The following is a 27,035-nucleotide window of genomic DNA, read 5'->3' as shown; positions in this document are numbered from 1 at the left end:
CAAGACAAGTTACCTCCTAGTGTCACTAAGAGCATGGAGGTAAAAACAGAGCTAAGAGCGACATTATACACTGACGAAATCACAGGCCCAACGACGTGACCTTTAATGTGGGATTATCTCCAAAGGTTTTTATTGTAGTTATTGGAAGCAGTTATTCATCTAAAGCATCTCTAACATATGAATGGGTTTCCTTCTCCTTAGATGCGATGTTTCTAGGTTTAGTAAATCCAAGGGTTAACTGGCCCTACAAAAGCTCATTTGAAATGCAATCCGTCTGATGTGTTGTGAATTATTGAGTACAAATGCTGACGTCCAGTTTAATTCCACTTTGGACTTTCATTTTAACAATGTGGAAGACCATTTCAGATGGGTAAACTGCATTTCTCCTGGGTGTAAAATCCATCTTACTTTAGCCGGCCAGGACTTGAACCCACTGATCTCCCAGAATGCCACATGTATGACCATGCACTGGTTTCATGTTAAATGTAAATAAGGAAACCAAGCTATACATCTGATGGATCTCGGCATAATGTCATAGCTTTAATGCAACTCATTCACACAGTATTTTGAGTTGATTTAGATCCATTTGCCGATACTGGTTGAAGCTAATTTTCCCATGACAATACCTGCAATGCACAATCCCAGATATTAACAAATGCTGGATTTGCTTTTGTGCATGTGATTATATAGTACCAAAAAGGAAATTTGGCTCTGGAAAATTCACAGGATTGAACAACGGACTTTATATCGATCACTCGCTATAAATTATAAACCTACATTTGATGGTCAGCTTCTATGAGTGGCCTAGGTCTTAGTTTGACCACTGCTAACCTTACTTTGTGAGTAAACCTCGGAAAGTTTGGTATTCAAAAGTCGACGGAAAAGAAAAATTGTGACAACAAAACTTAATGAGGAGCTGTAATTGAAGTTGTCTAACGAGTACATTTGTATATCTGAATGTTATTTTGTAGCCTTTCTCATTTCTGCTCCTGCATAAAATTCTTAAAGCTTCAAAGTACAATTTTGTCCTTCATTCTATCTCTCTCTCTATCTCCACCTCTCTCTCTCTCAGGAGTATGTTGCAAACTAGGCGACGCTACTACTCTATTTGTAGAAAAACAGCTGTGAAATTGGCTGCTTCTGAGTGAATATTGCTGCGATTTGGCCTAAAAATAACCTACTTTAGACAATCCCTGCAGGAGTAGAAAATATCTCCATGTTGTCACTTTGTCTCGCCAGTAACGAGAACAGATCGATATGCTAAACACAACCGGCAAACACATATCGTAGCTACAACGATGTTGGCGCTATTTAAGAAATGCCGGCGTGGAGCACAGACTCACGCCAGGGTTTCTTTTGCAGGCTAGTGTAGCCCCAAACTATACGTGACTGTAATAATACACAACAATCGTCTAGTGTCGTTCAGTTCTCTATCCAGTGTTCCACCCTCTTTTTTATTTGTGGCGTGCATCTTCCACTTTTCCAGAGCAAGAGAAAATCCTTTAAAAACCTTGGCCTTTTTTTTATTTAGTTTTATTCATGTTCTGCGACGAAGGTTGCGGCGATAATGAGATTATGACGTTTCATTAAATCTAATCAATTCTAATCCGATTGAAAAGGGCATAAAAAATAACTGACTTGGTCGTGTGGTTAATTCTTGCATGGCTAAACACAGTCAACAGATTTAACTGCAAAAAACAGGTTAATTGAATTATAATGTCTGATCGTTGAGCTGTATGCTAAAAGCGTTACGTGTATATTGCCTCTGTGCCGGGGAGTACTCAGGTGTGTAATGAGTTAATGTACGAAGAATACCCTAAAAGATAAAAATGTCAATTTTGTCTAAAGCGCCCAGTCGTAGTGAGAACGTCACGGTACATTATTACCACTTTCCGATGGAAACAGAGAGAAACAAAGAGGAAAAAGAAGTAGAAGAAGAAGAAGAAGAATCCACTGCTCTCGTAAGAGGAGCAAGGGATGCGACTGGTCTAGATTTTGGGGAAGGAAAAGAAGAGAACGAATTCATATTGACTTCTGAGTCATCGATGAGACCCAAAATTTCGGCGCTGAGAATGTATGTCACAGAGAAACGAGGTCGTGGCGGAAAGCTTGCCTCAAATCTAACAAGGTAATGATTGAACTTAATAAAAAGTAATAGAAAGAAAAAAAAAGTGGAAAGAAATTTAATTCATTATTTATTGAGACATGCCTTTTTAAATTTTTTGCAAATGCTCAGGCTAGTCGGGTAATTTCCACCGTTCGGTGTTGCATATTGAGAAACGGCCATAGCCTAGCTATGTACAGTCAGTATTAAGCTTGTGTGGATCGTTTCGACCAATCACTTTCGAGTTTTCACGATTGAGCGAGACAGTTACGAAAGAAAGGGAAGCAATGGAAAAAAATACCAGTTACCTGTGCTATTTGTATCAAAACACTTTTATCGAACACCAATGACAGTGAGAAGAAAAGGCAAAAAGAAACCGTTCAAAATAAACTCCTATGCTATGGACATGGTTTCTTGTTGGATAAAATATGCTGTGCACTGTATACCCGCAATTGGTATCTATATACACCAGTCTATTAGGGCATGTCTATTAAACAACTCAGGATTTCATCAAATCATAATTAATTATACGTTAAAAAGCGTTTATATACGCTTACTTAAATCTGACATCAATGCTGTGTTACTTTTGTTTTACTACTCAACAGCAATATGACATATAACACTGATTTTAACCAAAAAAAAATAAACCAAAAACCAGTCATGTTTACCTTAAAAACAAAGAAAAAAAAAGGATGGTACCGACCTCATTTTGATGTACAGAATGAATTCTGTTGGCCTAAAATAAGCACTGCAAAAAATAAAAGCCATGTTAAAAGCTACTATAGAACAATATTGACATTGTTACATAATTCCTGGAAGTTTAACTCTACTGTCCAAGATTTTCCTAAAATATTTACACAAAAAAGGGTTAAAATTGAGAATAAAATGTCTCAGTTTGGAGAAATGCTTTAAGGACGGCAGTGAATGATTTTTGTAGGAAAAAGAGTAACGATTGTTTGAGTTTCTAGCTTTATGTTTCAGAGCAATATTACTAATCTTGAATTAAATTCCCTTACAAAACTCAGGGAATCAAGTCTTTTATTACAATCACAAGTTCCTGCTTGCAGGAGGATCTTAAATACATACAAAGGCACTTGGCTTGGGGGCGACTTACGCCACAGATTTATAGAAACTAATCCATATGTGGCAAATTATTATCAAATAAAAAAAAAATGTTTTGAATTTTGAAAGAGAACGGAAATTTCTTCGATAACAGTGAACAGTAATTGACAGGAAGTCAACAAACTCTACCTAGCAACCAAGATCACAGAAAGGTAATATATCACAGGAAGAGGGCCAAATTCTGTAATAAATATTACCTTTATAAAAAGACGCAGAAGAATAAGAATATGGAAGAAGGTAATTATACATTGGTTGTATTTTGAATATTTCCTATCATTTTCAAACAATAAAACATCACGATATTACCATAGAATGTTATTTCCTCTAATTTTTTGTATCCTTTTTGGCAGCAAATATATTTATTCCTGAGAGTTTGATAACCAACTCTCATGTTAGAATAACAACAGTTCATTGAGTATACAACCAAAAGCCAAATTTTGAAAATTTCTAAATGAACTTTTTGATTGAAAGACAAATTAACGTATGTAAGCAATCACAAAAGCCGGTATCTCCTACCACATGTATATTAATGTTTTATCCATGATTTCGTCTGTCAAGAAATATGAATTTGTCAGGCTGGTTGGATAAATTATTGACAGTAATTAAAGAGGGCACTGCACAATTAAGATGACAGGAAGAGGGTTTCTTCCTAAGACAATTGGCAAATGGACATACAACAAAACAGGTAAGATACGAGCCATAAATTTCATAATATGTCCAAAATACTTGCTGTCAAAATTTGAAGACATGCCTACGAAGGGTACAAAATGCTGACTTTCTAGAATATTTGAGGGATACATTATGGTGATCCATAACGACTACAAACCAATTTAGCCCAATCAATAGTCATAAGCCAAATTGGCCCGTTGACCTCCCCGAAGATTATAAACAATCTTAGGTTTGCCCATTTGTTTAGCCCATTTGTTAATATCCAAATTAAGGCTAGACCTCAGGTGGATTTAGTATTAAAGTATTGTAGATTCATGAATAAAGCACCTATTCAAATCGTGTTGAAGTTGTTATTTTACACAAACATAAAGTATTTAATATTGAAAACAAGATTTCAACTTGATCAAGCTTAGACACATACTTAAATTTGTTTCCCAATATGAAGCTTCAGTAGGCCTAGTACATAAATTATTTTCATTGAATTGACCGTCCACATTTTTAATGCCCAGACTCTTCTTTCCTTTTTTCATTACAATAATGTAGTGAGTTGAAAATAGGTCCCTAGTACAATATTGTCATTGTTTTTCTGTATTTGGCTGGCTCATGAATTATTCATAGCTTGGTCCACATGGGCAGCATGTGGTCAACAGTATCTCTTTGTCTATAACCTCACTTTCCCTTATTTTGTTAATGTAGGTACATCATTAAGCTAAAGTAGTGCTGCTTAAATTTCATCCTGTAAGTCTGTTTTACTATTGATTCTTACTTTTCTTATGTATACATGTTTATAATTACTTATATTTTGGTGCTATAGTCAATTCTCTGAAGTAATACGGGGTTTGGATGTAAAGATTAAGAATATCCATGCGCTTGTTAGCCTGAGTTTATGCTAATGCACCCTCCTGGCTTGGCATGGGTAAGAGTTGCATGTGGGAATTTTAAGGAGCATGGTCTTTGGTAGAATGAGAGGAGAAAAGTTCGTCCGTTTCCAGTATAAAACGATGATAAAGAGTTAATTTTGGTTCTGTTTGGCTACTCGGTTGTGCGATGGTGAAGGTCTGTCTAAGAGGGCACAACTTGTAATTGACATATTTGGCTTGGGGCTGCTTTCTATGCTTTCCTGTTCTCTACGTTTTCTGTTTTCTACACTGAATAAATTGGTGAAATCGTATACTGCTGTCTCTGAATCTGGTCTTAACGAGCAGGCTGACCCTTCCTTCGACTTCCCCTCCGCGTCCCTTCAATAACATTAATCACATGTACAAATTTAATAGAAAATTTAAGAAAAAGGGAGTTATTTTCACCTCATAACTGAATTATGACATATCACTGGGTAAATGACATACCCACCTTCATGATGTTGTGATTTTAGTACTGACTAATATAGCACGATGATCGACTTGTTTTCAATCAATGCAAGACCCTGTTTACAGTTTAAACCTATGAACAATTTTACTGTAGAGTCACCTTTGGAGGTCCGAAAACCTGCTGTGTTAGAGCAAATGTTACAAGAAGCAGTCATTACTTTGCTCCTGTACATAGCCTCCAAATCCTATCCATCGATTAGAAACAGGGAATTTTTAAAGAACCAGAACCAACCGTTGAAGCCAGCCACCATTCACCACCATCACCACCACTCATCGCCCCCTCCAACCCTCAAAACATGGTACCTTCCTGTCACCGTCCAGCCACGTGTCTCTCCGACCCGGCCCACAAAGTTCAAATTTAAAAAATCTCAACTTTTCCGACCTCACATTTAGGAGTCTTATATTTACCGGTCAGGGGCTTCGCCCCTGGCTCGCTGAAGCGCCATTCGGCAGAAACAGCTATTTAAAAAGACATTCAGTCAGTCAGTCCTGTACATACATGTATTAGTGCAAAGCATGATGGTACATCGCAAACACAACAATTGAGCAAGTTTGACTAAAAACTCTTCTATTCCTCAAAAAAAAAAAATTATTGAGTGGCATCGACAATTTCAAATAATTGAGGCCTTTGCTAAATTTAATTTGTTTTGGTTGGGAACAAACAGTCTAGTTACAGTTTTTTTGTGCCACGTTTGTTTTAGATTATACAAATATTGTAATAAAAATGACACGCTCTTGACAAAGTTTACACGTGCTCGGAATGGTGCTCGAAGAAGCACAAACAATCAGCGTTTGAGATCAAATTGCTAACATCAAACACGAGTGGTTAAACCTTTTCAAAGAACGTTTCAATTTCAACAGTTGAGCCAGATCAAATTGCAATTTTATTTTTTGCTTTGTCAGGTGATTGATAAAGATCTTGAAAGTTTACATTTTAATTACATTAAGGTATAGAATCTAAATTTGTTGGCTTTTAAGCAAATTCTGCAAGAAAAAAAAAAGAAAAAAAAAGAACCTGCGTGTCTTGCCAAAACTGAATTGTACAGTCATAAGTTATGCAGGGATATTCATTGGTAAAATATAGCAATTTATTAGATGTAGTGAATTTCATCTTCTAAGGTTCTAGAGCTCTGGTATTCAAACAGATTTTGCTTGGTGACCTCAATTTTTACTTCCATCATCTTGGAGTGCCCTCCAGTGGTGGATGTTGTGTCCTGGGGTAGGAGACTTAAGGGTATCTCCCTTTGAGATGTTGTGACCTGAGGGTAAGACTAAAGGCAGGAGATACCCTCCTCCCTTTGAGATGTTGAGACCTGGGCGTAGGAGACAAAGGTATCCCCCTCCCTTTGAGATGTTGTGTCCTGGGGGTAGGAGACAAAGGTACCCCTTCCCTTTGAGATGTTGTGACCTGGGGTAGGAGAGTAAAGGCAGGAGGTATCCCCCTCCCTTTGAGATGTTATGTCCTGGGGGTAGGAGACAAAGGTATCCCCCTCCCTTTGAGATGTCGTGTCCTGGGGTAGGAGACAAAGGTATCCCCTTCCCTTTGAGATGTTATGACCTGGGGGTAGGAGACTAAAGGCAGGAGATACCCCCCTCCCTTTGAGATGTTGAGACCTGGGCGTAGGAGACAAAGGTATCCCCTTCCCTTTGAGATGTTGTGTCCTGGGGTAGGAGACAAAGGTACCCCTTCCCTTTGAGATGTTGTGACCTGGGGTAGGAAAGTAAAGGCAGGAGGTATCCCCCTCCCTTTGAGATGTTATGTCCTGGGGGTAGGAGACAAAGGTTTCCCCTTCCCTTTGAGATGTTATGACCTGGGGGTAATAGAGGCTAAAGGCAGGAGACACCCCTTCCCTTTGAGATGTTATGACCTGGGAGTAGGAGACTATAGGCAGGAGATACCCCCCTCCCTTTGAGATGTTGTGACCTGGGTATAGGAGAGTAAAGGCAGGAGGTATCCCCCTCCCTTTGAGATGTTGTGAACTGGGGGTAAGAGACAAAAGGCAGGAGGTATCCCCTTCCCTTTGAGATGTTGTGCCCTGGGGGTAGGAGACTATAGGCAGGAAGTATCCCCCTCCCTTTGAGATGTTGTGACCTGGGCATAGGATACCATAGGCAGGAGGTGTCCCCTTCCCCCTGAGATGTTGTGACCTGGGAGTAAGAGACTAAAGGCAGGAGGCATCCCCCTCCCTTTGAGATGTTGTGCCCTGGGGGTAGGAGACTATAGGCAGGAAGTATCCCCCTCCCTTTGAGATGTTGTGACCTGGCATCGGAGAGTAAAGGCAGGAGGTATCCCCCTCCCTTTGAGAAATCTTTATTTGATTTAATGTGCTTTGTTCCTTCTAATGCAACTTTTGTAGTGATTTATGTCAGAGTTTTCCATGTATTTTCCCTATAAACCCATTAAATTTCTTTGTCTTTGTCTGTTTGATTCTCAAATTTTAAATGTTCCGGGCCCCCCCCCCACTCCCTACACAGTTTTACAGAATTGTATTAATCACGTCCAAACCAGCCGATTGGAATTATTCAGCCTGAAGAGTAAAAACATGATACAAAGTTCATCTATTGAATTACATCGTATCATGAGAGGTAATGGTAAAATAGCATTTTGTACTTAATACAAAAAATAAGTTATCAAGTACCTCCTTGTCATCTTATCTGATCTGATATATGCTATGAAACACATATTGCTAGGTAAGTCTCTGTCATATGAAAATGCTGTGAGTCTATAGCCCCAACTATCGATATCTGTGTTCAAAAGACAGATTTATCCTGTAATATTTTGTGATGATTATGTTACAAACTTAAAATGCACTTTGTGCTGATGAATTTGCGGCACTGACGTTACCTTGGAAACAATCACTTTATGATTACTTGATTTCTCAAGAGGCAGTTGGTTTAATGAATCCCTTTTATTTTTAAATTTTCATATTTAATTACCAACAGAACTACCTCATTAATATAAAAAAACCTGAAAAAGGAAGAAAATAAAAATAAAATTAAAGTAGTTTTGTGAGCAGAGCGAGTAAACAGTTTTGTTTGAAAAGCAATTCCAGGATGGTACTTTCTGATGGTTAATTTCCTCTAATCCTCAGTGATACCAATAACCCCAAAGGGTCGCTTGCCTCCCACATATCAGCAGCAGCCCTTATGTATTACGCAAACAATTTCTGTTTAATGAGTAACAAGCTAAAGCGTTTAACTGGAAATGTAAATAGTCATCTAATTAAGATGAATTTACAACCCATTATGATAAACTTTTGAAGTTTCCTCGTCTGATAACCAGACAAGACGACATATGGAGTAGACCCAAAAACAAACATAGCTCCTCTTAGAGGAATAGAATATCTCTGTCTAGGAACGACATTTTCTGCTCATTCTAAATTGTTTGATGGAATGACCTTGACATTTGATGTTCAACTGTATGGACAAGACGTTTTTAAAGTGATATGGTAGATGAAAAGAATATAATAATAATAATAAGCAGCAGTTATTTTTACGACGCTTAAGTGACCACAAATGTGGGAGAAACCCGCAAGGACTTATGGATTACAACTTACACGCCAGGTGGCTTCCAATTCAACATTTTAACTCAAATTTGGAATCTTTTCAATTTAGAAAGGCATTTCAGATGGGAAAACCGTAGATTGGTCTTGGATGACAAATCCACTTTACTATGACCTGGCCGGGTATCGAACCCTGAACCTTCCCATTGTTAAGACCCATTGCTTCAAATGCCACCGCCTTTATCCACTCGGCCACAGCACCCGCATATGCTAGGAAAAATTAGTTTGTTAAGATATGTACACAAAAAATAGACTATATTGCTTTTCTATGGTTTCTGGATTGAGTTAGCATAATTTCACAGCAATAAAATAGTTCAGATGCATAACATATGTTAAGAATGGATACATAATCTATTGAAATATTCCGTTGGTAAGACTGTAAATGAGCTACTGTAGCATGAACTATACTGTAATGTATTTAAAGAGATATTAAGCTAAGATTTTAAGAAAGTGTCACGTAACTAAGTTGCTGGTAGTTTGTAATATTTAATTACAATTCTGGGTCAACTCATCCTTTAAGAGAATGATATATGAATTTTGAGATAAAAAATGTAATAAACATTTTGTGAAGAATCCTTGTAAAAGGTAAATGGGGAAAGAAATACATACAAGTGGAATATTTTTTGGAATATTTTGGGCTGATAATATTTGTAGACTTTGCTAACTTTGAGGTTAGACTGGATATCTAAAAGATTGAAATTTCCAACACAGATCAGTGGTTTTCTGAGAGAATGTTTGCAACAACTTAAAGGGTGTAAAGACTCGCTCAAAAAGAACGTCTGATGCCGGTAATCTGACCTAGTTTCAAATGAGGTGTAACAGAAGTATTAGACACCACCATCGATCCCAGAAAATACACACACAGCTTGCTACCGTCGGTAATTAGACACTAGTGTACAGTCAGTACATACAGCTACGGTCAATACCCACAACACAGTGTACATAGCAGCGATGGACATCTCAGGTCCAGATAAAAGATAACAAGGTATCATGTTTCATTACTGTCTGCATTTTGTAGCGACAAGAAAAAAACTTCACTTGCAAGCAACGGAAAGTTAACTTTTGCAGAGGGCGACACACGGTTTGGGGCGAGTCTTTTAAACCTTCATATGTCATCGTCCAAGAAAAGAAAATCACAAAATTTGATTGAAAGTAGTTCTTTTAGAGCTATTCTGGTGTTGAAGATATTCACCTTTAAAATATGCTAAACCTCTGAAGAGATCCTGAAACTACAACTGGTGTCAAACAGTAACAATGACTATGCCAAAAATTCCTCCAAAATTTGCATTGTCAGTATTGTGACCATTGTAGCATATCTAGCAATTTTCGAGTCCAGTCATTATACCTGACCTATAACCATCAAAAATTCCAAAATCACAGTATCGTTGCAACTTAACTAAACGATTCCACCTTTTTCATTAAAATAGTTAAATGGGTCACACTACTGTTTTATACTTCCCCCTTCCAAGAATTGTTGATATAACTTTAATCAATATTTGCATTGTTAATCGTTCATTTAAGCCAGATAGATATATTTTAAATATAGTTGTATTGGAACTGAGAGGACAGACAGGCTTCCCTCCTTCAGGGTGCACATAACAATTAAAAATTGAGTTCAGATCTTGCTGACCTAATTACACTGTATTTATTGCAATTAACCAAAGGATTTGAAGATCTGCTTTATTGGCTCCAATCATAGCACGCTAAAGCTAGGAAAGTTTTGTGATTACGTAATCGACCTGCCACGGATCTACCTCAGGCTCTAAGATTAGCCTGCATAGCTTCTTAACACCATTAGGCTCTTTTTATAAAGGGTGTCCGCATATAAAGCGGGAGGTCCGGGTTCGAATCCCGGTGGAGGCTGGAAGTTTTTCACTGATCTTGATTTTCCAACTCATTACGATTTCAATTATATATATATATATATATATATATATATATATATATATATATATATATATATATATATAAATATATATATATATATACATACATATATATACATGCATATATATATATATATATACATATAAATTTATATACACACTGTATTTTCTGTCCTGTATTTTCATTACGTATTTGCACATGAAATTACAAAGGTTTATCCCTATGAAATATCATGGTAATTGTCGGTAGACTGTATCACTTTACCAAGTTTAACCTTCTTCTTTGTCTTTGGAGATTTGATACGATTCTGACTTTACTACTATTTAATTATTTATTTATTAAAATCTTTTAGATCGTTTTTACAGCATGTTGTGTCTTGTGCCTGTTTATCTCTTATCAGCATTTCTATATATATATATATATATATATATATATATATATATATATATATATATATATATATATAGGCTATATATATATAGGCTATATATATATAGGCTATATATATAGGCTATATATAGAGCCTATATATATATATATAGATATATATATCCTATATATCTATCTATATATATATAGCCTATAGATAAATAGACAGAAAGACAAGACCCACAGATGTAAACAGATATTTATATATAAATATAGATACAGGCATATAGATATACACATATATGTATGAACTGGTTAAAACCTTTGTATAATTTATACAAGCATCTCCAAATCTGTTACTGAAGGTCTATTTCTGTTACACCCGTGTTCAAATGTCACAGCGACAGCAGAACAAATATGTTAATCTCATTCCCTTCGGATTATTGTAACTTTCCTCTGGTATGAATAAACTATGTCTGTATGACAAACATGTTATGCAAGCTTGGAAAAATCGCCACAGGAAAAGAATTTCTATGAAAAAAGGAGCGCAATCAATGAGCTGCCTTCTTTAGAGGGGTGATGGATGACCCTCTGGGACTCAACCGGCAGACGGCCCGAAAATACTAGAATCGCTCTCAATCCGAGCGAGAGGAATGTTGGGAAATTACGTCTCTCGGCTACAGACGCGGCACTTTTGGTAGGATTAGATAAATTTCTGGAAATAAGTCGATAGAATATTAAGACCGTCAGAGGTGAGTAGGAGGTAGTCCATAAAAAGGTATCAATGTGCCACGCTGCTCGGACACAAATATTCGCTGGCATCGAGGTATGACAGACCAAGATGAACGAGATGCCGGAATAGAAAGTAGGCTTTGGCCTCATTACAGACCGTCCTTCAAAAGTGCAGACTGGGAGGTTAAAAAAATATTTTTTTTTACAGAACGCGAGAGAAGAAAAAATAAAATAAGGTTGACAAAATCGCTTCACTGGTAAATGAGAATCGGGTGAAAATTTTTGTTTCTATGATTGGCCATGCTTGCTATGATTGGTTCAGGGGCATAGTCAAGCTTTATCATTGGACAATCTATTGAAAAAACAAACCAATTACCTTGAGGAGCAAGGAAAAGTGCGGCCTTTTTTTGCTTCCCCCTTCATAAACAATAATAACCTAACAGAGTTTGGTTCCACGACCAACCACGTTTAGAACTTACCTGTTTATTCCAGACGTAACGCCTGAACAATTCCGCCGGGCGAGTCACTTCAAGGAAGTTTAATTTCTACAAAGAAGTTTAATTTCTAGAATATTGCTACGTGCACAGAAATGAAAATATGATGCTTAAATACCGTCATTGTTGAATATTGAAAGCAAACATACAACTTTAATTCAAAGGAAATGGGTTAAAAATTGAAACATGCTAAATTAAATAAAAAATAAATAGAAAGAAAAACAGGGAGACACTTCATAAAAGAACTCAAAACAAAGTAATTCAATTTCAGGATCTATTTTGTATTAAATGAAATAATTTTTCTCAAGGTGACTGCAAAACAGTAAGCACTACAAAAATGGCTTCATGTGAGAAGTCAACGTACTAACATCTCCCCACACCCACCGCCCCCCCACCATTCTTCCTCATGCACCATCATCACAGGCCCTTTCAATGCCCAACAAACTGTTTGTTATCTATGTAAAAAGTAATTACACCCTGTTATAAAACAAACCCTGCAAATTTATCTACTGCAAAAATCGAATGAATTTTTTGGGAGGGCCTGACATTTCCATTGTGTAATGTCTTCTAATGACCATCTAATTCACCTCTATTCATTTACACACCTATAGCATCCTGTCAAATTGATAATCTTTTGTCTCTCTGGTTTTGTTTGAGTTTGCCTCTGACCAAAAAATCTTACCAAGGATCAAAACCCTTCTGGCCCTCTCATCCACAAATTTCTTCGTTAGCTATATTTTACAGTACACTTTCACAAGCACTGCTAACCGATGCTTTCAGTGACGCGAGACAAATTCAAGGGTATCTGTGATAAAACTTCTTCAAATTATTGGTAATGTCATCCATTCTGTTTGCAGTATTTAAATGCAAAATTCTTGGTTTTCCCTTCATGCCAATCTAACAAACACGTCTCTTTTGGGCTCTTATCATTTAAATAATTTCTTAGGCTTTATGATCGCACAGATCCCGATCTTAACGTTTTCATATCGAGAGGTCTTGACCTAATTTCCAAATACTCTGTTTATCTGTAATAGAAATCTCTGGTGAAGTGAACCCAAAAGTCTTCCCCCGCTATACACTTCAATGCTAATTAATAATAGATTTACGATACTTCCACTCCTCAAGAGAAGAAGGCATTGTTGTCATGCCCGACTCTCCAACTGAGGTTATTTATCACAAAGCTACTTGGAAAGACTGAAACGTACAGATCGCTCTTAGTAAAATAAATTCACTGGGTTTAAGTAGTCCAGTATACGCTTCATTTGAACAAGCAATATAACGGCATACATATATATATATATATATATAGGATTTCAAATTGTACAGTGCATCGTACAGGCATGCTAGTCGTAAAGTACAGTCGTTTTTTTTCTTTCTTTCATATCATCCAAGGATAGAATACCAATAGGCATACTTGAAACTCTTCTTCCATTGGCATAACTAGCAGGTACAAGGAGTGGCAAGTTTTTGCAAGGCCGATATATTTAATAGCAGGCTACATATGCTGTAGTACCTATATTACTGTAACTTGAATGAAGAAAGCCCATCATAATGTCACTATGCACTCAACTGACTGGATGTCATTTATTATGCTTTTCATACAAACAGTTTGTTTAAGACTAATCTCACACCTATGCTCACAAACTGACATCCAGCACTCGGTCTCTTTTATACTAAGATACTAGGACTTAAGAAAAGAAAACAAAAAACTTTTTTTAAATATTTCTTTGTAAGTTCAATCAGCCTTTCATAAAGATATATATAAAGGGAAACGTTCATTAAAATGTTATCCTGACACCCAAACACCGTTGTATCTACAATAGTCTAAAATCAAATAAGACTGCTTTTCCATTCGAGTAAAATATAAACTAACATTGCAAGCATGGCAAGAAATTTTTTTTAACGCCAGATGGAAACCCCAGAACTTCATTCCTAGAAGTATTCCACCCTACAGCATTTTCTGTCAGAATCAATAATTCTTCACAAGTTTGTGTAACTAAACCTGCGGGGATTAACTGAAACTGAGAATAATATGTTGAGAACAATATTAAACAATAGTCATAATTTTGGCCTCTATGAAAATAAGGCTTGACCTAGATGCATCTGATTGGGGGGGAGGGGGAGAGGTGTTCTGGGCCCAGCCTTAAAATGCAAAACAAATAAAACTATCAATCTCACCAAGGTTTAGCATTTGTATGGACACTTTGGGTAGAATTACCTTATGAATTTTTTTTTTTTAAATCCTTTGAAGAAACTAGACATATACCATTGCAAATACAGTCGGCTAATTTCAGTGATTCTAGACAATTTTATTTTTTTGTAAATACTGCAAGGTGATAACTCCAACAAGTAGAACTTTAAACTGAGAACAACAACGTGCATGATCAAAAAGAACAAGAACTGATGGAGTAGCAACAAAAAATATGTATCAAATGGGATTAGAAACCAGAGATGAATAAATAACGCCAAACAGAACGAAATCAACTCAGATGAAACATCGATTTTAATAACGCTGAAAGCTTGGAACCTACCTACGATTGGTCAGGAGAATTGGAATAGGTCATATTTCATTGAAGAGAATTTCCTTGAAAATGGAAAAAAATTGGAAGAGCGGAATTTGATTGTCCGTCACGTCTGCTTGTCAACGGCGCAGTGTTTCATGAGGGATCGTATCGCTCTAGCTCTCAGTTCCAATTCTAAAACATCTAACTTTGGTTTGATTTCATCAGTTTGTTCACTGTCTACTTTGCACGACTGGCTACTCGTCTTCGACTCCCTGGGTGGTATCTCCTCCTCATCCTCTTCGACACCAGAGGACGATGAATCCGAGCCATCTCGTTCCTTATCGGATGAAGCGGACTCTCCCGCTTCATCCAAACGATTTCTCTCTGCGGAGATTCTACTTTTTTCACAGTTTTTAATTGGTTGATCACTCTTTGATTCTCCCCGAGGTTCATGTTTGCCACTCTCCCTAATCTCTTCTTGATGGTCGTCCTCAAAATCGCTGCCGTCGTCGACACTGAGGGTATCTGCATCGTTTAAATGTGACATTGTTTGGATGTGACCTATCAATCCTCCCCTCACTGTTCTTACACTGGTTTTCTTTGTTTTTTCTGGGATGTTCAGTTCTTGTTTCTCTATCTCACTATTTCTATGAAGCTGCTTTGGTGAATTGTTGCCTTCCTTAGTACATGTTCCGTCTATATCTTTTGCACTATTTGTCCCTTTAATGATATTACAATTTTCTTTCGCATCGATACCCACACCCAGCTCGCCGTCCTCAGGTGGTGCAGCACCCTCACTTTTACCGTTCCCATCGTATCTTGTATCGCTATCGGAGACATCGGTATATTCGCTAGATTCCTCATCGACTTCACCTTCCTCCAGTTGCAATGGATCGACCAGCTGCCGGTTTTTCTTTTTCTTACGACGCTTCCTCCTGGGAACAGGAATCTCAGCTGATAAAAGGAAGTTAAGAAAGAGAAGAAGAGAAATATTAAAAACGAGAAAAAATTGCAACAATTGAGTGCATATATGCCTGCCCCTTTAATATTAGTACTGGTCCTTTTACTAAAGAGTTATTATGATCAAGTCTTCTGCCCGCAACATTTCAACCTGACAGTTTAGATTGGTCCTATCGTATTAGTCATTCACAAAGAACTCTGCCAATGTCAATGTTCATACCATGGGGACTGTTAAACTGTACATGCACCGTTACTATTGTACTCACAAGTCTGCACAAGACACGATAGACTTTTAAGTTTTGACTTGAGTTTTGATTAGTTATATAGGTATTTAAGCCTGTTTTTAAATATCTGTTGTGGAAACTAAATAATATCAAACTAATAACATACATAGTACAGTGCCAGAATACCCTTACCAGCAGGTCAAGAGAATGTGAGAACGATGAATCAAATAAATGCAACCTCAACAGCTCTCTAGCTCATCTCTAGTCATATTTCTTGCGAAGAGCCTTCCCTTTAAAGTTGTGTTTGTTTTCATTTCATTGAAGCTACGTATGCCTCATATATTATTCAAAAATGGAATGTATTTATCCTCCTTTGGTGGACATTTTTATTTTAATCTTTGTCAATGCGACAAGTACTACATCCACTTTACTCCTTCATAATACTATCTGAAAGTATCATATGAATATAGAGAAAACAGGCAAAAAAGGTCTCAGGAAACCTAATGAGATCCTAACAGACGTCATCAAAGTTCTTAAAGTGATGTTTGTTCACTTATGAGTGACATCGCTGACGTCAATTATATGTCACAGAAAGTTACAAGTAGACAAGAACAAATGCAATCCATTTCGAGGTATTTACTTATGTCTTAGATATCGGAATCACAGATTTATATCTCTACCAACTTTTCACATAAAAGAGACCAAAAGTTGGAAACATTTTCTATGACCAAATAATCCATTACACCCTATACATTTGGCTTACATGATCACAACATATGCATTTTGTTATTTCTAGTTTGGAGAAATTGTAAAAATTGTAACAAGTGGTGATCAAAATATTGCTGTAAGTCCAATCCACTTACTACATCTGTTTTCAGAGACTTAAAGTCCATTTGGTATAAATCACCTAGAAGCCAAAACTCAACAAAACGAAAATAACGTTTTCTTGTTATTTTTAAATTGATAGTTGGAATAGTTACTCTAGTGAAATGCACCATTAGTGGGATGAAGTGATGGTTAAAACTACAGATTCATAATGAAAGGCTGTTTTTCTTGAGAGAACATTCCGGTTCTCATGGTACTTACGATGAGACTGTTTGGATTGAAGCATCTTGTGATTATAATCTCAAAGAAGAGGGGAGTTTGCAAAGCATTTGGTCATAAAGTGTGCGAGGGGCACTATTTACAGAACAACATGACCATATATAATTGTCAAATTCAACGTGACTCATTAATATTTCTCTCTCTTAGAAGAAGACTATTTAGACTGAATTCACAGAAACTATTCTAGCAATTTCAACTGACTTTGATCATTGTCTTTCACACATAATAGCTCTCAAACTACCGATCATTGTCTGAAAATGTCTACTTTTATTCAATTACGTTTCAACAGAAAGAAAATCCCCTTCACATAAAAACCCCGCTATAATTTAAATGATGACAGCTATTAAGTTAAAACTTGCTGCTCTCCCTACCGTGTTCTTGTTGCTGTTGTTGTTCTCCTTCTGGTAACATGACCTCTGCTTCATCAAAATTGGGGTCGGAGGCTTCTACTTCAAAGGGTTCTGTCATAAAGGAATATCAAATCACTTAAGTTTTATATTTAATGGTTTCTCAGCATCAGTAAGCTAACAGCAAAATTTGTCAATTTTTGTTTTTCACTAATGTATCATAATTCAACAGGCCACTTCCTTACCCTCGCTTTGGAAAAATGTAAACTAAAGACCCCCCCCCCCGCTCACTTCCGGACTGATTCTGACCCGATTCAACTCGACCGTTGTTACAAGGTAAATTGTGGATATGCGGGCAAGTGTACATGTGATTAAAACTATCGGTGATCTACAATATGCCAGTTTTAAGTCCAGTCGGGGAAAACTGAAGATGTAGCATTTTCTTTTCCCGACTGCCAGTAGGCAGTATGCTGCGGACCTAGCCAATGTTATCAATCATAGGAATGTAATATTACATGTGACCTAAAAGAGCACCGGTCGTTTGGACCAGATGACAATCACTGTGTGTTCTCCTTTGTCGTCAATTGTTCCGGAGTAAATTGTAAGATACTGGGTCTTCATGACTACCAATAACTAGGTCATGACAGTCAAATTGAGTCCTGTAGCGATCAGTCGTGTAATGTTGCATCAGAACTGAATTGCTTGATACCACACTCTCAAAGGTGAACAAGACATGCTTCACTTTTTTGGTTAATGTAAGTGGTTGCAGTTTACTACTCAAGTGACATTACCCATATTCCCACATTCCATCAAGCTCATACTAACGAAATGTCCCGTGAAACTTTTTCACAATGCACAGAAAAGTGCATCAGGGCAGTAATTAGGCAATATCAGTTAATGACAAACATCGTTAACCCCAATTCTTACATGCAAAAGCAGAAAAGGCCAAGCTAAATGTGTTATGAAAGCATTACTGACTGCCGTAATTTACAGCTTTGACACTACTGAATCATAGCAATGATGTTTTTTTTATCGTGTATGAATTGCCAGATCCAAAACAAACATGCGTATGATAACCCAACCATCTGCTTGGAATGCAATCATACCTCCATGAGTTTGGTCCTCCTCTTGGGAGATGGGAGATTGTGAAGCTGAGAAATAATCTTCAGCTGAAGCAGTTATGGCTTCATCTGATGCACCTTCTGCTTGAAGGACAGAATTATCTTGGTATTCAGTCACACTGATCGCTTGCTCCTCGTTGGTGTGAGGTACCACCGTCTCCTGAATGTTAGGTACCACCGCTTCCATCTGTTCATCTCCCTGCTCTTCTTGAGGCACTACCTCTTTCTCCTGAGGTTTTTCCTCCTGTACTTGTGGTTCATCCTCATTTCCTGATTCATCAGTATCACTAGATGAAAGCATCTCTTCTCCTAAAAGACGAATAATAGCAACATTATGAATAATAAACAAATCAAGAAATAAGACCAGACCTAACTTATGACCAGATAGTTCTGTTGACAGAACACAGGTGTGGTATTTCTGAGGTCAATGGTTCAAACCAAATTCTAGCACAAAATTTCCTTTCTACTTTCCAACATTTTTTGTTACATGTCATTTTTCTGCTCATTGTCTAGTAACAAAACGGGGGAAAACAGTTTGAAAAATTTGAGCAGATCAACTGACAGAAATGTTCACCTAGTTTTTAGTCACCACAATTCTGGGAACCAACTATTCTAACCCAAAAGTACTTATCCATAAAGATCTAGTTTATCTGATGAGAAGGGAGTAAACTGGGGTCATGAAAAATAACTTTGCCCTGGTTTCTTTTTCCATAAACTGAATCATACCCAGGTGTATTAGGAAAAGTCTCTTTCTGTGAGAAATTCTTCTTCAAAATTCAATTTACCACTGCAACAATTGAAAACTGTCAAAAATTTACCAATTCAAGCTCGCTTTTGCTCTGCATATTCCACAAGGAATAACTTCCAAGGCTTTGCAGTTTGTAATTGTTACTCACAATGAAACAGTTCACAGACAGTTATCAAGCCAAACTGTGCCAATTATTTACATATTCACAAATTTCCGGCCACAGAAGACTTGTCTTTGTTTTAGAGAGAAAGAGACAAGAGTTGACCCGGTGTGTGGAATTGCGCAAAAAATGGAAAATATGGCACTGAAATATAATAATAAGAGAACACCACTATTCATGCTTCATTGTGAGAAATATTCCAAAAGAACAATTTTAGGTACCAATATACATTTAATCCCACCCCTGCCTCCAGGTCCCCACCCCCTACCAAATAAGAAAATGACACAATTCACAAACTTCAGGCTTGAGTAACCAGTGCAAATAGTTCTAACTGTGTAAGTACTTTGAAAAGTATGTCAGTGTGAGCAAGGCATCTCCAATGTGTGCAGTGCTTATCCTGAGGTTTTCATATCTTTTCTGTATGCTAACCTACATAAGGCTTTTCATACATGAAACTTAACAGAGGTACTGTGAGGAAACATTCAATGGCTCGCCTGGGCAAGTTGGTTGAGGCCGTCCTTTTTCATAGAGGTCCAAATTTTAAACCCTTGTCACTTCTTTTTAAGTTTGGAAGAAATCCCTTGTGACAGAATCCATCAATTAGATTTAAAAAAATCTTACAAGAAATGCAGCACTGTTTATCTCCTACCTCTCCTCTTCCCCAGTTGGTTTCTTTCTTTCTTCTCTCCATCCCTTGTCTACTAATCCCCTTACATGTATCTCTTTGTGTTCACCATGCTCATTAACCTGTATTCTGTGCGTGTTTTTGTACCTTCTGTTACTGTTACTTGTCTTTTAGCCTCTGAAGAAGATCCTGCTAGGATCAAAACGCCAGGCCAACTTACTTTTACACATTCTCTTACACAGGCTCTCTAGTGGTAAAGCAGTTTGCTAACAGTTTGATTTTAGTTTAAGAAATACAGCAGACAGATCTGTTAAAAGCATTTGTTACAACCTGATTCCTTATGTTCACCCAAAATGCTGAAATTTCCAGTATGCAAAACAAACTTGTTACTGTTGTAGTCATTGACAAGTAAGAAAAAAGAGGTTTTAATACGTACCAGCCAGAACATGAAATATTCTCTTCTTGGACATGCCCTCCAACTGGCCCAGACACAATGCTTTAATTACCTCCATGGGGCATGTCTGAGGATAGAGAGAAAGAATGCACTTTACAGAAATACTACCACTAAAATCTACCGATCATAGTTTGAGAATAGTAACACAAATTATGGAATCTGAAATAAATTATGGGAAAGGTTGGTTACTTTACATAAAGAAGGGTATTAGTAATAGTATCAAACTATATTTGTACAAGTAACAGGACATTAAGCTCAAAATTATAATACTGTAACTATCTGACTAATGTACAGCTAGTGAGTTAAATTTGTCCAAGAATTAAGTGAGAACCAGAAAAGGATTAAAGAAATCTCTTGTGGGCATCAACCATGTCATTCACTCATAAGGATTTTCAAAGTATAGAATTTTAAACCAAAATGTCTCAATATCGAGAAAGAACAGTCTTCAGTGAAATATACACATTTTACCGACACAGGGCTAGCAAATCCCTTTAAGCAGTTGTTAGATATGTATGAAGTTCAACAAAGATGTACTTTTTGAGTTATCATGTTCAAAAAGTTTGCAGACTTTGACCTCTGTTGACCCCAAACGACCATTGAACTTCATAGAAAACAATAGACTTCTTGTACTCAATAAGACCGATCCACATGTTATCCCACTATTAACTTTTTGAGTTACCATGTTCAGGGATGTGCCCAGGATTTCCTGAGTGCCGGTATACTGATCACTGTCCTGGGGGAGGGTCTAAGGGGGAGGGGGTGTCCCCCTTTGAAAAAAAAATTGTTGTAGCTTTTTAAGCACATACACAAGTATACTAGTTCTGCTAACAATATCCATTTAAAAATTTTTTTTAGTGAAATATATTACGTACCTGGTAAAAGTTATTACCGGTAGTTTTTTTCAAAGAGATCTTACAAGGGACCGATTGAGAGCCATAAGTAATGTTTCTCGCATGCGTAACTGATGCATTATTAGTCTGTATGATTTTGGCATAAGCTAGGCCCAATTTATGTTGAATTTATTGTTAGGAATGTCGGGAGTTTAGATGAAAATAGTGCTGGGCGGGATTCACGATTTTTAAGACAGTGCTGGGCGGTAATTTTTAGTGCTGGGCGGGGCCGCCCAGCGTGGGCACATCCCTGCATGTTTAAAAGCAAGTGTCAGATACAAACACACACACACACACCACCTCCAGCAAGGAATTAAAAAAAAAACAAGAAAGAATTGGCATATTGTAATTACAACATTGACACAAGATAATAGCCATGGAATGCTATACGATCATTTGAAACCAAACTTAATACTACTTATTTCAACTACAAAAAAATTATTTGATACTGTTTAAAATTATGAATTTCCTGAACAGAGTTTAGTGAAATTTTCTTGTTCAAATTCTGATGTAGGGTGGAACATGAAATGATATTGGAGTGGTACATGAAATGTAGAATGGTGGTATGGCACGGTCAACCAAGATGCCCTGCCTATTGGTACTGGTCTTTACCTTCAACACATCTGGCATCATGGTATCAATCTGCTCTTTACTGACAGACTGAAAGGCTTGCTGTAACATCTCCTCACGATCAAAGATATAATGACCAATAGAGTGAAACGGTTTGGTCAAGTCTAAATCTGAATATTCTTCTCCTTCTTTCCTCTGTGAATCCTTTGATCTTTCTTCCTCCTGGCTTTTAACCTTTAAGTTGAAAATGTCAGTGGAAATATTAATAAATAGATATATTTATGACATCTGCCCCAAAACAAACAAAAGTCAACTATCAAACTAATCTATAAATAGTCGGGGAGTATGATATCGCGATGCCGTTTAAGCGACATAACTTTCTTGAAGAAATCTTTGGTTTGCCAAATGTACTGTAAATTACTTCCCATTGCTTAAAATTATAGCAATTTAATGCAAATATATCCCAACAAACCCTTTATTAAAGGAATACTACTAGCACGCAAGCACATTTTCATGAATAATTTGTTCCAGAGGGCATCACCGTTAGGCTTGGAAGGCTGCACACTGTTAGATTACAAAACATTGTCGTAAGTCCCTAAACAACGTCAGTGGGGGAAAAACATCACAAGTGTTGATTCTAAAAGCCAATTTTCGGATTCAAGTAGTAAATATAAATATGCAGCCCTGCAGCATAAATCAATTCACTCGTGACATGAATAGTTGTTTACAGTGCTACATTACTGAATGCATGCGTATCCTATACATAGTAACATTAGGCTTATGATAATGTACGCCCTTTGATAATGATAATGTACGCCCTATGATAATGATAATGTACTATGATAATGTACGCCCTTATGATAATGTACGCCCTAGTAAAGTTGAGCTTGATGTTGAATGTGTAATGAACGGGTATCCATAGGACCAAATGAAGTTAGCAAATGGGAATTATTGGACAATTTTCTTCACTACTACAAACTTAATCAAACTTCTAAAAGGAGACACAAACCTAGCCATCATTATTGATCGATGTGATGGACATAACTGTCATGTACAACTTTCTCAAACAGCTTTGAAGAATTATCTTATTCCACTAGGAAGATATCACAGATTTAGTGTACCTTCACACACAAGGCTAAAGATTTAATCAAGTCTAAATATGACATCATCAAGCCAATTAATTTTGTTTTTCTCTGTTTATTTCAGTATTTTTTTGTTTTCTATAATGAAGATGGGTTATTAAAAGGCTGAATTTAAAATATTAAACTTCTTAATATAACCTAATGATGCCATTGGTGTCAGGGTCAACCTGTTAACATTTTTCCTTGAAAATATCAAAAAGAAAACGTAATAAGGGAAATAAGTAAACCGTTTCAGAATCTAGTGTCATTATGACATCACAGATCTACAAAATTACAGCTCCTAGACTTGACTTTTAAACTACAATTTCTCCCAAAAGGAACAAGATATTTCTTAGCTTTGGAGAGTATATTTTCTTTCACATCTAGGTCTCTGTAATATGAACCAAAAATGATTGTTGGGTTTTGTGCCCTCTTTAATACAACACAAAACCTAAGAAAAATACAAAATATAAATCATCAATAACTTAGAATGTTGGAGTTATATGAAATTTTCTCATTTAAATTGTTTAGTTTGACAAAATACATTAACTTAGGAACAATTGACAAAGACTTTACTCTGCCTTTCTTCAGCTTTGCATTTTTCAATTTCTTCTTTTTCCCTCTGGTCTCGTCCATCTTCTTCCTTTTTGTGACTGCTTTGTCGCTTCTTTCTGACTGAGTAGAGTCTGGAAGCATAGTGGCTGCCTTAGATGCTTCACTCATCATGTGTACTTTGGTATTGCAAGTCTTTATTTACCTGTAGGATAACAAAGATTCAATCTCAAATGCTTTATTAAGGCTAACCTGATGATGGTGACATCTGCTCCTTAGTGCAGGTCTAAACAGTTAGGCATACTGTTAATCCATTGTTTTATAAATTCTCGTAATTGACCTAAAACATGTTCTTTAGACTTCACATTCACAAACAAAAACTACCTTGGAATTGGATGAAATTCAACATCATTTGTTGTTAACAAAATTGTTCTACATTTGTGTACTTGCTATTTAAAGACACAAAAGTCTTATGTTTTTACTTTGTTACTTAGGTTTGTCTTGCATCTTGAGGAGCTGACCTATAGTAATGGTCTGTGTATTATACTAGATAATAACCTAGTCAGTTTAATTGATAAACCTGAGATGTTTAAAGGATAATTTGATGGCACCATTCTTTAGCAGTCTATAACAAACCAACATTAAATTTGTGCCTTTTGTCATCCTTTAATGATCTCAAAGTCAATGCATTCACTTACAACAATGAGGTTTTACTCCATGCAGTGTTGTAAACTAATCATGACTTCTGAACACTAAATTTTAAAAGTAAAGTGACTCAAATAACTTGGTGAACTTTTATCCTCAGAGAGATATTACAGTGACCTGATTCAATTACTCAAACCAAGTCAGGATTACAAAATCACTGGTAATGACTTGACTGAACTTTAAACTCAAGTGAATTGTTACACATCTTTGTAAAGTTGTCATGTGATTATCAACTCATGGTCAGATCAAAACATTAATCCCACACTTGCAAAAGCAAATACATTAGCCGTTATATGTAATACATAACAATGTAGGCTACCAGTGTGCACTCCTGGACTCTGTACATTGAAGAACTGATGACTCTAGACTATTTTTTAACTGTGTCCTTCGTACAGATCGCAATGGTACGGAAAACGTATTTATCAGAAAGAGGGAAGGGACGAGATATTACATGCCATTAGTAATGCATGAAGTAGAGATGTCATAAAACACTTAGTTCAACATACAGCCGAATGTACATGAACATATTGAATACAGGTTGAATACATCTGCCAACACATGCATCTGATTAATGTTTTGGATAAACAAAGGTGATGTTTTTGTCTGAACATTTCCTTCCTTCAAACGCTGTGAATGGGCCAATATTAAAAAATACTTTATCATGATAACCTACTACACAATAGTGGCCAAACCAAAACAAATATTTAAACCGTCGAGACAAAATGCTTAATTAGGCTTTAAAGTTACAACATTCAGTAGCTGCCAAACTTCATTTTAGTCAAGGCCTAGCCTACCATAGTTGTTGCCTGAGCTGTGCCAGTCCTACCTGTAACTCAACTAGCCTAAACACTCTTCTAGGCCTGTTGTAAGGTTTGCCTCTGTCCACTCTTGGCTAATTTATTTTACTCTCGAGCAGCTCGAATAACATGCAAATAATTAATATTTCAGAAGGGAACGAACCTATTGTTATACTTGTCTGATACTTGAAATGATAACTTCACTTGTGTATATCATGAGAACGTCTCTGCAGCCCTGCCCTTCAGAAATCCATCTCACATTAGTTTCTCACACAGTCAGTTGCACGTCTAAAATAGTCAGGGTTCATTTTCCTATTTTACGTTTTCACCGTTCATGTACCGTTCCGTTGTATTGAAGAGCAATTGTGCATGTACGGTTAAGGAATGCTAACTCTCGACAAAATTTGTCAGCATATTTTTTGCCGATTTTGAATTGGCAGTTTTGAGCATATAGCATATGGTAACATCCACTTGCTTAAAAGCAGGTGGATACCGGTTTGAAGCTAGCCGCCATTAAAAGTACCCACTGACAGCAGACAACAACAGCAGCCATTACTGTATACATCTCTCATGTAGCCTAACATGCTGCACACAAACTTACTTACTATAATAAGCGGTGAGAAACAAGTGAATTTCAACTAATGTAAAGGTGCACGTTATACATTTTGGGCAAATGCTATAAGTCCATGTAATAATTCCATTCACAAATCAGACAGTCCTCAGGCGTCGAGCTACTTTTGTCCTTCTAAATATGCATCTAGTAACCTGATTGGTTGATTCATATGTGCGTTGATATGGCACTATAGCATTGTACCTTAGATGTAGCAAAACAATCATCTATCGCGATTAGCCTCCGAGTCCCTTCATCGCTCACATCGCCAGTCCACTGGTCATCGAAACTAACCACCACCCATCGCCTCACTTAAAACATGCGACTTTTCTGCCATCCTCACAGCCAAGTTTCTGTCTAGCTCTCCGACTCGGCTCACAAAATTCATATCATAATCTCACTTCTTTACCGGCCATGGGCTTTCGTATACGTCAAAAGCAACTTGCGGCGGAAACAGCTTTTAACAAGACATATCGTATTTATCGCGGAAAAATGACCGCAAATAGTTTATTTCGGGTTCAGCCATTCATTTATTAAACGTAACGTGAACATTTACACGATTGGAAAACAAATTTCTTCTGAATGTTTTCAAATTATCCGGCATTAGATACCGGGTTAGCTCTTAATTGCTGTGCCATGATTGGCTCTTACTAATAAAAATGATCTTTCCCGGTAAAAATTACTACAAATATTACACTTCGTGTTGATTCTTACAGTTATTCCACATTATCTGAAACAACATATGATTGGAAAACAAGTTTATACTATATATTTGACATTGGAAGTTTGGTTACCGATAATATGGACCTATACTAAGTGAAAGAGGAGGGTCTCGTCTCTTTTGTGGTGCTATACTTATGCCCTTAAATCCCCCATAACTCGAATTATTTAATTTGAAAACATAAAAACGTATTTAAGAGACCTTTTTGCTCGAATTTAGGAGGTTTCCAAATTTGAAATAGCGGTAAAATGTTATTGGTCAAGAAGAAAGTTTTGTTTCCGATAGTAAACATAGGCCTATTTACACGTGAACGTGGATGGGCTCGTCTCTTTTCTGGTACTATTCGGGCACCTCAAATAACCCAAATAACCCGGATTATATAAATAAGGGGAAATAATCAATAAAACAACAGTTTCTTGCGTACCAAGTTGCATATTTGCCCGTTTTTCCACTGTTGTGGTTAAACCGTTGATGTGTTATCGTGTCCTTTTCGTCTGTAGTCAGTGGCTCTGGTC

The 27,035-nt window shown here is 36.9% G+C and overlaps 1 protein-coding gene and 1 long non-coding RNA gene across 13 annotated transcripts in view; one reads left to right on the top strand and one right to left on the bottom strand.

Annotated features, from left to right (window-relative positions):
* The window catches only part of LOC139979448 (uncharacterized), a 266,786-nt gene extending 241,235 nt beyond the window's left edge, over positions 1 to 25,551 (bottom strand). For 9 of the 12 annotated variants that reach the window (XR_011797163.1, XR_011797168.1, XR_011797167.1 and 6 more), the window contains exons 1-7: positions 25,353 to 25,551; positions 23,712 to 23,892; positions 22,057 to 22,248; positions 20,537 to 20,621; positions 18,553 to 18,876; positions 17,471 to 17,560; positions 14,839 to 15,765 (exon numbers count right to left, since the gene is read on the bottom strand). Coding sequence is in view for 2 of the 12 variants with exons in the window: in XM_071990246.1 (XP_071846347.1) it covers positions 14,936 to 15,765; positions 17,471 to 17,560; positions 18,553 to 18,876; positions 20,537 to 20,621; positions 22,057 to 22,248; positions 23,712 to 23,861 (1,671 nt within the window). In the remaining 10 variants the exon portion in view is untranslated. The other 3 variants (XR_011797169.1, XM_071990246.1, XM_071990297.1) reach the window with 3 other exon arrangements.
* LOC139979408 (uncharacterized) lies at positions 4,104 to 10,753 on the top strand. Its single transcript, XR_011797150.1, has 2 exons — positions 4,104 to 6,696; positions 6,745 to 10,753. It is a non-coding gene; the product is annotated as an uncharacterized lncRNA (long non-coding RNA).
* Positions 25,552 to 27,035: the final 1,484 nt, after the last annotated feature.

This window comes from Apostichopus japonicus, chromosome 2, assembly GCF_037975245.1.
Source record: "Apostichopus japonicus isolate 1M-3 chromosome 2, ASM3797524v1, whole genome shotgun sequence".
NCBI lineage: Eukaryota > Metazoa > Echinodermata > Holothuroidea > Aspidochirotida > Stichopodidae > Apostichopus > Apostichopus japonicus.
The sequence above is the reverse complement of the archived record's forward strand: the minus strand, read 5'-3'. Positions and strand labels throughout refer to the sequence as shown.